We start from the raw sequence: 13,212 nt of genomic DNA, 5'->3' as shown, positions 1-13,212 counted from the left end.
TATCAAGACCTCTTTCAAGTGACACTGGCTTTCACAGTTTGGTGCCTCTGCTTTGGTTCAGGATGAGACAGACACCTGCACTTTTACCCACCATTTTTGCACCGTTGGTGCAAATGTCAATACAGAGAAAGAGTCAAATAAGCCTTAGCATTGTCATCAAAACTATTTTGACTTGGCAGACCCCTTGAAAGGGTCTCACGAACCTCCAGGAGGCTCTGGACCACACTAAAAACTGGGTGTCTGAGCAGACAGAAATCACAATTCTTTCCGTTTATTTAATGCTTGAGGCTTATTTATTATTGTAGATTTGATCACTGAGCGTCAAACGAAAGACTTGCCAAGGTGTTGAACCCATCCAAGAGATACATTCCATCGCGAGCAGCTCAAAAGGCTCCCTTAAGGAAGAAAACAGTTCTTGGGGGTTTGGGAGGAAGAGATGTCAGGACGCCGGCCCAGCTTGCAGTTGCCAGTGGCAACGATCGTCAGCGGCGGGAGCTCGGCCATCGATTAGTCGCGCCTCACGGCTGGAGGAAGCCCTCCCGGAACGCGCGGCCGCCGAGGGGCAGCGGGAGCTCGCCGGTTCCGCGCTCCATTAGAGTGGCTGCCGCGGGTTCGGGCTACGGTCGGGCTGGGAGGGAAGATGGCGGCGGTGGCGGCGCGCGGCCCCGTGGGCAAGGGGCGCGACATCAGCCTGGCGGCCCTGCAGCGCCACGACCCCTACATCAACCGCATCGTGGACGTGGCCAGCCAGGTGGCTCTGTACACCTTCGGCCATCGGGCCAACGAGTGGGTGCGTGCGCACGCGGCGGTCCGTGCGGCCGGCGGGCGGGGCGGGGCGGGGCGGGGCGGGGACGGGGTCGAATCCCCCACGGGGAGGGCCGCGGCGCCCCGAGGATCGAGGCGGACGGCGGTGGCTCGCGGGCACCAGGCTGAAGTTGGGGGGGGTTGTACCCATGGCCCCGGGGCTTGGGGGAGAGGGAGGCCGATCGGGGAAACCATCGGGAACCGGGCAAGACTTAAATACCTGCGACCCCCGAGCTGGGAGACCCGACGGATGGGGACGGAGCGGAGAACCCGGGGAGCGGGACCCGGCGCCCTGCGGCCAAAGACTGGACTCGGCGGCGGAGGCGGAGCGGCAGCGGTAGAAGGTGGCCGTAGAGGAGGCGGGAGAGATGGTGCGGTTCTAGAACTTCATTCCCTGCGGGGACCAGAGACCAAACCTTGACAGCTGGGCGAAATGTGAAACCCCGCACTCAGGGAATGCACCGAGGAAAGAGCGAACATCGGGGAATAAAGGACTAAAGGCGAGGCTGGCTGTGTACTCCACAGCCCATCAAGACCAACAGTGGATAATGTTTGAGTCCACGTGGGAGCCGAAGGACTCTTGTCAAGCAAGAACACCAACAAAGAGCAGTAGAATGAACTTTAGTTTTCTCACCATGAGAATCGGGTAGGAGCATAAGACACCTGAGCCCTCCAGCAGGTTACCAGAGGATTTTGAATGTAGAGAGACGGATTTTTTTTTTCTCTTTCCCTCCTAGTGATCTTTGTCCAAATAATATTAATTTGTCAATTATATCACTCTCCATCCATTCCTTCCAAATAAGCTACAAAACAATAGGAAGCATTGAGCCTGGAAGAATGGATTTCAGATTTGTAAAAAAATGTATTCTCCAAGAAGGTATCAAAAATGTAAGCAAGAAAACATCCATATTGAACAAATTCATATATTTTTAAACATACTCATCTGAAAGTCACTGACAAAAATAAAAAGATAAAAAGTTAAGTCTTAAAATGAGAGAAGAGCAGTTTTGCCCTGAATTCTTAACTAAGGAATGTTTCTGAAATGGGCTTAGGGCTGCTTTCCAAGTAGCCAAGACAATAACAACAATAATAATAATATAAAAACAAAGCATGAGAGCTCGTTAATATTCATTGTTTTACAATAGGAAATGTATAATTTATTCTAAAGGTTCTGCCACCTGGGTCTTTATATAAAGGACATTGAGCAACATAATGGACAGTTTCAAAAATGGCAACTTAAAAAAATGCCAGAGGCATAATGTCAATTCTGTCAACTTAAAAAACATGTTCTACTCATGGCTATTATACTGCCCTACAGGAAAATGCCAGAGGCATAATGTTATAATTCTGTCAAGATAATTCTACAGTACAGATAAGGATCAGAGATGCATAGTTCAGTAAACTGACTTGACACCAGGATTAGAGTCTGGAAAATCCTGAAACAGAGATCATTCCTCTTGAATAACAATTGTTTCCTAGAGGCTTTTCAGACAGATACCTATTAAAAAGAGTTACAGATATTTACTAGATACCCAGTGAGACCCTTACACTAAAGCCTCATGAAAAGGTAGAAGAGTCATAATGTGTTATTTACAAGATTATGTTTATCCTGCTTCCTGGACTTGTTCCTTCAGACAAGGCACAATTCATTCTGTAAAAGATCATTCTTTCAAAGTACTAATCTTCAAGGCTGTGTTAGCCAGAAAATAAGAGACCCATTTAGCTGCAGAGCAGTTGCTAGGAGTAAAATTGTCACCATTGTATCCATATGCCATCACTCAGGCCTTTTGGATGGGAGCCTTTTGAATACAAACCTAGTGAACATGTAAAGAACATTCTTGAGAATGGAGGAGAAAGCATATGTAAGAAGGAATGAGGTGTGTAAAGGAAGGGAATTCTTACTACACTGAGTCAGAGCAGAAAGAAGTAGGAAGAAGGAACAGAAATGAGCTGCTTAGAATTAAAGATATCACTGAAATAGAAATTTTAGAACTAAACCTACTTCCTACCATTAGGAAAAACTACTTCCATACTTGTGTGTGGAAAAATATAATCTTGGTGTTATTTCTCTTGGCCATGAGAGCAGTAATTCTTGAGTTGATTTGACAGTGTCTGGAGAAAATTTTGGTTGTCTTACTGAGAGAGGTGTTACTGTCATCAAGAGGGTAGATGCCAGCGATGTTGCTAAATATCCTACACAAGTGCTGAGCTTGAGAAACTACCTTAGTGACTAGTGTCCTATTTTTTCTAGCTAGTAAGGGTTTCTGAGTTCTGTGTTATCACAATTTCTGGATATGAGGCCCAAGCATTTGATATTTGTTGATATTTTAGGTGTCTTGGATGCCACCTACTTGACTGAGAAAGACAGGTTTAGAGGGTAAATAGAGACCTACTTTTTCATTATTTTAACATAAAATAATCAGTAAGACAGACTGCATTGAGTTTTTTCAGAGGAGTCAAATAGTGTGGTAAGTCCCAATAGTTTGTAAACTAACACTATTTTTTCCATTGTTTTATTTCAAACTTTGAACTGCTTAAGTTTTAGCATTTGTTGAATTATTTTTATATTAAATAATATTAAATCATTAAATTGTACTTGTTGCTAAGTAATTTACTCTTGATAGCTATTTGCTCTTAAAAATCAGTTTGTTATAACTTGGACCATAGTGGATTTTGTTTTCATGACTCCTAATACAGTTTTGTGGACAGAGATTGTTATTGAATTAAGGCAGTGGTTCTCATATAGCATCAGAATCACCTGAAAGGCTTAATAAAAGAGACTGCTGGGTATCAGCCCCAGAGTTTCTGATTCTGTAAGTCTGGGGAAGGACCCAAGCATTTGCGTTTCTAACAAATTTTCAAGCGATGCTGCTGCTGCAGATGTGGGGACCCACTGAACTGTGAGACTAAATTTTGCGACCCACTGAACTACAGTGACCAAGAAGATTGCTGAAATTACTTGAGCTTGTGAGAGGACCATGCTTCCAATTTTTTTCTGAGTGCCTTTTAGAAATTATAATTTTAACATTATACCTTTATTCTTAAAGAGTGTGGTTTTCACCAAAATTACAGAATACTTGCACTTTGAATGATTTTGGTAATGGATATTAATAAAATACTAAGGTTAAATAGAATATTGAAATTAAGCCATGTAAATAGCAAATGTACATTTAAATTTTTGAATTATAACAGTCTGATTACTAGTTAATCAAACAAATGGGTACTTAAATACTTTTTATAATGTAATGTACTAATGAGCCTTTTTATCAGGAGATGGGATCCTGCCTTTGTTGAAATGGAAAAGAGCCTTTCTGAATGACCTAAAATGATATCATGTTAACTTTACCACTTCTCCAAGTTTTTCTTAGGCAAACTTCTTGAGTACTAGTTTGGTAATGTTTCTAACATAATTTCAGAAAATCGAAACTTAACTCTGGCCTGACCAGCAAGGCTCAGTGTCAACCTATGAACCAGGAAGTCACAGTTCAATTCTGGTCAGGGCACATGACTGGGTTGCAGGCTTGATCCTTAGTGAGGGGCATGTAGGAGGCAGCCAATCAGTGATTCTCATCATTGATGTTCTATCTCTGTCCCTCTCCCTTCCTCCCTGAAATCAATAAAAACATATTTAAAACAAACAAACAAACAAAAAACAAAACCTTGGTTCTAGTCCACACCCAGTAGGTGATTGAAAACAATGGCATTGTTGTTGTCTTCTATGTAGTAGTCAAAGTAGAATTATTGGCAGATCATCTGTTCTCCTAGGTGACAGGATAGAGCAAGAGAAAATGAACCCAGAAAACAAAGAGGAGGGTAATGAGGTGCACTCATCAGTGATTTCTGCAGCTTGCCATAGAACCTGGTCACAGGGCAGAGGAAAGGCAACACACATAACTTCTTTCTGATGAGATCCATGGAGCACTGTTATTGTTTCAGCCATTCCTGCTTTTAGTAAAGGAAGATAATGATGGTTTATTTTGCAAAAGAAAAATTACTGCTTCCTGCTGCTTAATCAGCAAAGCTACAGCCAGGCAGAGATCCTGCTTTTCTCCTTTCCTGAAGAATAACCCCTCTTAAATTAGATGTTGCTTAGATTTGGTCCCACTTGAAACTGGGCATAATTCCTGTGTACAATTCTGTAAGAAGTTTATGTTCTTTAACCTCTGTGAATGTTTATTAATGAAGAGAATTACATATTTTGCTATTTGTTTTGTTTTTATGTTCTAGGAGAAGACTGATGTGGAAGGAACCTTATTTGTTTACACAAGGTAAGAGTACTTTTAGAAAGAACTGACAGTCATTCTTTGGTTGTAGTTTTATTTTTAAGACAAGTAAAAGAAGTGGCCATAGTTTGAAGTTTTTAGTTAACACAAGGGAATACTGAATAATGTAATGTCACATGGGTTAGTGTGACTATTTCAGAATATAATTTTAGAACATAATTTAAGTTTTCAGTATAGATGAACTTAAATCTATGTATTTTCTAAAAGTAGTATTAAATATTTATTCTTTAGTTTAAACAAATGGTACAAAGTTCTTGAATATAATGCATTAGCAAAGAGCTAGAGATACACTATTAAGAATATTAGATTATTTAATCAATATTTAGAAAGGGCCAGATGTTTATCTTTTAAATTTTTATTTTTTAATTACAGTTTATATTCATTGTTGTTTTGTATTAGTTTCAGATGTTCAGCATAGTGGTTAGATAATCATACTTTACCCAATATTTCTTGTACTCAACAGGCGCCAGACATTGTTGTTACAATATTGACTTGACTATATTCCCTATGCTGTTCTTTATACGATGCTGTTCTTTATACGATGCTGTTCTTTATGACTATTTTGTAACTACCAATTTATACTTATTAATCCCTTCACCTTTTTCACCAGTCCTCCAACCTTCTGGCAACCATCTGTCAGTTCTCTGTATCTCTGAGTCTGTTCCTGTTTTTTTTGTTCATTTATAGTGTTCTTTAGATTCCACATATAAGTGAAATCTTATGGTATTTGTCTAAATATTCCACACCCAATAGGGTTTTATTGCTGTCTCCCCTACTACCCTTGACTGTTTAAAGAAGCATGATCCAAAACTAAAGATGTCTGAGTCCTCCATTATTTAATTAATAGAATACGTTTCAGGATAGATTTAATACACTATTTTGTGAATAAATTTAATAAGTTCATGTTATTAATAATTTATATCAAATATTGAAAGTGAAAGGGAGGGATGTAAAGAGAGAGCGAGAAACATTGACGTGAGAGAGACACATCCTTTGCCTTTCTCACTTGTCCAGCTGGGGTGGGGATCAAACATGCAACCAAGGTATGACTTCTTGACCAAGAATTGAGCCTGCAACTCTAGTGCTCCAGCTGACACACCAACCACTGAGCAACATCAGTCAGGGCTGTATTAACCCTTTTAGGGCTAACAGTTTCATTGGGGACACAGAAAATATACACACACAAGTATATATTTTTCACACATGCACTCACATTTAAAGATAAACCACAATGTAGACAGATTACCCTAAGTGCCAGGTGATAGGTTATAGGCAATGAATGGGCACTTTGTAGAGTGGTGAGTCCTGAGTCAGCCTCAGGAATACAGATAGATCTTAACATGCTTAAGGGAGAGGGAAGGGCAGTCTCAACAGCAACAATGGCATAAGCAGAGACATGAAACCTATTATAGTGATAAAGGGACAGTAAGGGAAATAACTCTGGTGCAGAGTTTACATTGGCTTATATTAGTGAGAAATTAACAGTAAGAGTAAAGCAATTTTGCTGCCTTGGAATGTCAGACTAAGGATTTTGAAATTTATTTTCTTAGCAGTATGGAGCCACTGAAGGTTTATGAACAAGGGAATAATAGAATTATAACCAAATGTGTGAGGAAAGTCATTGTAGGCATCATGAGGTTGTGTTGACTCTAGAATAAATTGAAGCAGGATATTGAGTAGATATGTGCAGTGGAGATGAGATGATGAGAGTGGACAAGAGGGATGGAAGTTGAAATGGAAAGGATTTATTGAAATAATGCATGTATAGAGGGAATGGTAACATTTAAAAAATAATAGTAAGATTTTGGAATGGAAGACTGAGAGAATGACAATTATTGATGGAATGGAAAAGTAGATAAAGAATCTGGTTTGAAGAAAATTTCTTTGGAAATAATGATTTTGAAATGATAGCAGGGCATTCAGATAGAGATGTCCAGTCACTCGAGTGGGATCAGGGCTGGAATGCAGAGTTTAGAGACATCTGCATTAATTTGGTCACTGAAACCATGAGAGAAAGTAGGTTCTTTGAAGGAGAAAGAGGAAACTGAGGAAAACTAATGGTTGGTTTTAGAGCCTGCAGGATACAGAGAAGAGTCAGCCATAAAGGTAAAAGCAGAGCGAACAATACAAAGAGGCCAGTTGTGGGCATAGCCAGGAACAGTGTGAGTCTGTGTGTAGGTGGAAGCAGAAGTGGGAGTGGGAAGAAAGGCCTGGATGGGCAAGGCCATCAGAACAGGTAAGGAGGTTAGTTTATTCAGTTTCAGAAAAGCGGTGGGAGTGCTCAAGAGTCGTTGGCTATAGTAGTTTATACTGTGTTCCAAACATTCCAAAAGCATGGGAGCACACCACCAAGTGAGCTTGTTCAGGAAAGACTACTCTTAAGAATTCTGAAGAATGAAAAGAAAAGCAAGTGATTGAACTTTACTGTGTGCCAAGCACACAATATGCATTCTCATTCATTTCTGAAAATAAGTATTATTATTTTAAGAAGATATATTAATATGTGTTAATGGTTTATTTTGTGGGGTGGACTTTTAGTAGGGTTATTTTTTTTTTAGTGTACCCAAACCAAATGTAAGGTTGTGTTTTCAAATACTTCTTAATTTGAGTTCTTAGAGGATCTGTCACTTTAAAAAAAATACATTAAATTGGGAAACAAATCCTTATCTAATAAAAGAGTAATATGCAAATTGACTGTCATACCAATACACAAGATGGCCACCACAAGATGGCTGGCAGGGGAGGGCAGTTGTGGGCAGTTGGGGGTGACCAGGCCAGCAAGGGAAAGCAGTTAGAGGGGACCCAGGCCTGCAGTGTAGAGCAGTTTGGTGTGGAAACAGACCTGCAGTGGAGGACATTTGGGGGTGGGGGGGGAAACAGGCCTGGGACCAGGCCTGCAGTGGAGGGTATTTGGGGGGGACCAGGCCTGCAGGGGAGGGCAGTTAGGGGTGATCAGGCCAGCAAGGAAGGCAATTAGGGGTGACAAGGCCAGCAGAGGAGGACAGTTGGGGGGGATGACCCAGGTTGCAGGGGAGAGCATCCCTCAAGGGGTCCCCAATTGGAGAGGGTGCAGGCTGGGCTGAGGGACCTCCCCGCCTTCCCCATCCCCACCCCCCAGTGCACTGGGCCTCTAGTATCTTTATATCTTAATCTCTTCTTCAAATATTATTCCTCCTTAATAGGAGTTCCTTTCCCCTACCATCTTCCCCAAGATCCCCCCCAGCCCCAGTGCCAGTTTCTATGATGTTGAGGTCTTTCCTCTGCAGAGAATGGCAGAAAGCTTATAAAAATCAAAAGGGAGTTTTGGGTACAGGTAATGGAGCTGCCAGTGATATTTTTTGCTCTGTATCCAGACTGAGAGGTTAATGAAATACTTGAAGAGTCAGTATGTTTATGTGTAAAAATACCTAATCTTATTTTAAAAAATTTTTGTCTTCTTTTTCTCTCATGTTTTCTTTCTTCCTTCCTTCCTTCCTTCCTTCCTTCCTTCCTTCCTTCCTTCCTTCCTTCCTTCCTTCCTTCCTTCCTTCCTTCCTTCCTCTCTCTCTCTTTCTCTCTCTCTCTCTCTCTCTCTCTCTCTCTCTCTCTCTCTCTCTCTTTTTTTTTTTTTTTTTTTTTTTTTTTTAAATAGAGTTCATAGAGAACCCACTGGTGATTTCTGAACTTAACACTTCTAAAAGACTCTGTCAGAGATCTTTGGAAGTCAATTTTCATTCTTCCTCAGAATTTAAGTTGAAATGATTATCATGATTATGTCTGGTTTTGATTATATGCCTAACACCACTTTACCTCTCTGTAAAATTAATTAGACAAGGATTGGCTTCCATCAATTTTTAAAATTGGAGGGCTCAAAAGGAAATGCTGTATTTTACTTTTTTTATCATTATCAAATCAGATGTCAAGCTTATATCAAACTAAGATATAAATACCTTGTTACTCATAACACTTCTGTGGGTTTGTTAACGCCGGTACTCTAGTTTAAAGTAAATAAATGAATTCTGCTTTCACTTTCAGTTTGTAAGCATATGGGGTTTCATTTGTCACAGAAGCTGCGTAGTTGAATTGCTATATGGCTGTCACCCAAGGTTAGATAAATGCAAGTGTAGTTATTAGAGTTTATACTCTGTATAACTTGGGTTCATTCTGCCTAACAGAGAGTAGGCACTGAAGGTTTATTAAATAAAAATAAAAAGTCACTATCTGCCACATTTTTATAGAGAAAAACTTTATAGTAATTTATCTATAAAGCTATTTGCTTTAAAGAGAACAATAGATCGCTTTGTACATTAAATTCTATAAACTTTTAATTATACTGTATTTCCTTGCCAGTTTATTGACCAGAGTTGCATCATTTCTTTAAAAAGTTTCACTGCTTTTAATTTCAGGCCAACACTAAGATTTTCTGTGAAAATTTTCTTTATGTAATTGTGATATACATTCTTTATTAACTATCATGTAATTACCATCTCCTCCTTAAAGGAATTTATAATCTAGATAGGGAAACAAAATATATGTAGTTAAACTAGAGGCCCAGTGCACAAAATTCATGCATGGCAGGGCAGTGTCCCTCTGCCCAGCCTGCACCCTCTCCAATCTGGGACATCCTTCTCACAATCCAGGACTCCTGGCTCCCAACTGCTCACTGTCGTGCTTGCCTGATTGCCCCTAACCACTTCTGCCTGCCAGTCTGATCACCCTCTAATCACTCCCCTGCCAGCCTGATCGATGCCTAACTGCTCCCCTGCCGGCCTGATTGTTCTTAACTGCCCTCTCCTGTTGGCCTGGTCACCCCTAACTGCCCTCTGCTTGCCCGGTCACCCCTAACTGCCTTCTCCTGCAGGCCTGACCCCCCCAAATTCCTTTCCCTTGCTGGTCTGATCATCCACAACTGCCCTCTCCTGTGGTGGACATCTTTGACCACATGGGAGTGGCCATCTTGTGTATTGGAGTGATGGTCAATTTGCATATTATCTCTTTATTAAATAGGATAAGTAGAATTTTATTTTACCAAAGGATTGGTAATGAGAGTCATGCTGCATGTGTTATGTAAATTAATACCTTAGTGCTATTAGCTACTAGTAAAGAATCATTGCTGTACAATCTTTTTGCACAAAGCTATATAGACTTACAAAAAAGTCAAAGGCGCATTTGGAATGTAGTTATACTAAAAATACCTATACTATACTGAACAACTTGTTTTTTGATGTTCTCCCCAACTCTTGTGATTCTTAGGTCTGCTTCTCCAAAACATGGGTTCACCATTATGAATAGGCTGAGCATGGAAAATAGGACAGAACCCATTACTAAAGACTTGGATTTCCAGCTCCAGGACCCTTTCCTTCTCTACAGAAATGCCAGATGTGAGTTTTTCTTAATGAATGGGTGGTTTTATTTCGGCAGTTTTTCCAAGTTTTTAAAATTGTATAGTGTATGTACAGTGTCAGTGATTCTAGGAGTCAGGATTGGTTAGCTTGAGAAATGCATGCCCACTTTTTTCCTTGGGAAAGTTTACAGGAAAACATTGTGAATATAATGATGTAAGTATTCAAACCCTGTCTTCTGCAATGAGACCACTTTGCAGTGTGAACCCATCGGGGTTTCTAAACCTTATCAGTGCTGGTGAAAAGTTTTGGGTCAGGAGACTACAGAGGGGCACCTAGGTGGTGCTGGAGGCCATAAAATGAATGATTCAGCTGGTGGCACTTTTTCGCGGCGTGTGAGCCTTCTGATATTATGTTTGGGGGAGAGGACTAATATTCTAAAATTGCCATCTTTTGAATATATAGCAAAGTCTAAAGAATTTTAGTCATTAAGAATTTCATAAGACTTTATAATGTTGAAGTCTTAGGTAACTATGTGGTCCTCTACCAGATTTGAAATGAGGTAGAAATTGCCTAGCCAATATTCTGCTTATTTTACTCGTGCATTTTATCTGACCACTTGTGTTGGACTATTGGACAGCCCAGAGAAAAATTGATGGAAAATATATAAACTGCAAGAGCATCTATGTGTGTTTGTGCATGCCCATGCTCTGTGCTTGTAGATACCTTTCAGAAAGACCTTGCAGTTAAATGTTTTTCATTCATTTTCCACCCTGCTTTTTGAGCTCAAGATATAAGAATTTGCCACTATATACTATTCAGTGTAATCTTAATAAGGAATGTAATACAAGTGATATTTGATGTTATAACTCCAATGAATTGTTTTGAAATAAATATAACATCCTTTTAATGCTATATTTACCGGTACTTATAATTATATGCATATAATTAAGTTATGATAAGTGGTCATCCTATTATTTAGAGAATATGAGTAAATTTTCATGAGAAAAAAATGAAAGCTATTAATGACTTACTAATGATAGGTCCTGTGAGTGAAATATTTAGTAAAATAGATAAATATTTTATTTTCTATTCCTATTTCTTTGCTAGAAGATATAGTTTCAACAGTTGTAGCTTGTAGTTTGAGTTATTTGTATAGTAACATTAGATTTTATTTTATTTTTTGAGATTATTAGGTTCTATGTTAAATAATATATAATTTAAATACTAATAATATAGCCATATAAATAAATATAAAATAAATTAATATTAATGACTTACAGTAATCATTTTTGGTAGCTCTTACTTTGTATAAATGCTTAGTCTAGTTAGTACAGATACTATTTTAAGTTCTTATTATAATATTATGCATCACATATTATGTACAAAAATATAAGAAATATAAACTCTTTATTATGGTTAATTTTAAAATTGACTTTCCTAAGTCCCAGAGGATTTATCTGATAGGTAATACTATTTGAATCTAATAAACATATATTAAGCCTCACCTTGTTCCAGGCCAATGCTAATATGGTAGTCTAACTGCATGTGGCTGTTGAATACTTGAAATGTGGCTTAGTCTGAATAGAGCTGTGCTATGAGTGTAAAATACACATTGATTTTCAAAGACAATACAAAGAAATGTAAAAAAAAATTCTCAATTTTATATTGATTTAACTGTTGAAATGATAATACTTTAAATATGTTGAGGTAAATAAAATGTTATTGAAATTAATTTCACCTGCTTTTTAGTTTTTTTATTTTAAAATTTAAAATTACATATATGGTTCACATTGTGGTTCACCTTACATTTCTATTGAATGGCAATGACCTCATCATTTTCATTTCTTTACTATATTTTATAATCACAACTTTGTAGGATAGACATTTTCACTGCCATTTTGCAAATGAGCAAACTGAAGTTCAGTGAGGTGACAGACCTGACAGGTATTCACAGATTCTACTTTCTCTTAACTTTTTCTTAGAAATACTAATATTTATGTTTTATAAAAATGAAAAACTGAGGTTAAAGGAGTTAAGTAATTTATTATGGCCCATGACTATTTGGAAATGGAAACTGCATTGAACCGAGAAAGCCTAACTTCAAAAGCCCAGGCCCGCCCAGCCATGGGTCAGTGCTTGAGTATTGACCCATGTACCAGGAGGTTGCTGGTTTTATTCCCAGTCAGGGCACATTGATCCTCAGTAGGGAGTGTGTGATCCTCAGTAGGGAGTGTGTGAAGCAGCCAATCAATGTTTCTCTTTCATTGATGTTTTTATATCTTTCCCTTCTCTATCTCCCGTCTCAAAAAATCAATAAAAACATATTAAAAAAAAAAAAAGCTCAGGCCCAAACAGTGAAAGTACTAACACATGAATGATGTATTGAGCAAGGTTTACTTCTCACAAAAATACTTAATCTTTTTATTATAAGCTCCAGTGTTTGAAAAAACAAGTTTCTTTTGTAAAAAGTTGAGTATATGTTGTATTCCAGTTATTAGAGAGGAGACTATCAAATAAAAACTAATATAACAAAAAGCTGAATTTGACCATTTCTTTCATATTATTCCCTTTAGTAACCTTTTACTATTTCATATCTAAGTAAGATTTTGGTATATGGAGATATATTTTAAAAATGTATTTTCCCAAATATATAATAATATTTAAGATAATTTACAGACAATAATGACAGGTAGATTTCAGAGCTAGGCCAACAGCTTGAATTATTATTGTCTATGCTAAGAAATTCTTTTGAGCTGCTTGCTTTTATTGAAGACATAAGACTGGAGATCAAAGCAAATTAT

The 13,212-nt window shown here is 38.5% G+C and overlaps 1 protein-coding gene across 5 annotated transcripts in view; it reads left to right on the top strand.

The window, feature by feature from the left end:
- Nucleotides 1-544: 544 nt before the first annotated feature.
- Nucleotides 545-13,212, top strand: part of DCP1B (decapping mRNA 1B) — a 56,580-nt gene continuing 43,912 nt past the window's right edge. For 2 of the 5 annotated variants that reach the window (XM_045588442.1, XM_045588439.1), the window contains exons 1-3: nt 545-790; nt 5,032-5,072; nt 10,320-10,447. In XM_045588442.1, the coding sequence (XP_045444398.1) occupies nt 641-790; nt 5,032-5,072; nt 10,320-10,447 (319 nt within the window). In that variant the 5' untranslated portion in view covers nt 545-640. Of the gene's footprint in view, nt 791-889; nt 1,451-5,031; nt 5,073-10,319; nt 10,448-13,212 lie in introns of those variants that run through there. The other 3 variants (XM_036457710.2, XM_045588441.1, XM_045588440.1) reach the window with 3 other exon arrangements.

Source organism: Pipistrellus kuhlii, unplaced genomic scaffold (assembly GCF_014108245.1).
Source record: "Pipistrellus kuhlii isolate mPipKuh1 unplaced genomic scaffold, mPipKuh1.p scaffold_m20_p_3, whole genome shotgun sequence".
In the NCBI taxonomy this organism is placed as follows: Eukaryota; Metazoa; Chordata; class Mammalia; order Chiroptera; family Vespertilionidae; genus Pipistrellus; species Pipistrellus kuhlii.
Note: the sequence above shows the minus strand (reverse complement) of the source record. Positions and strands in the feature narration are given on the sequence as shown.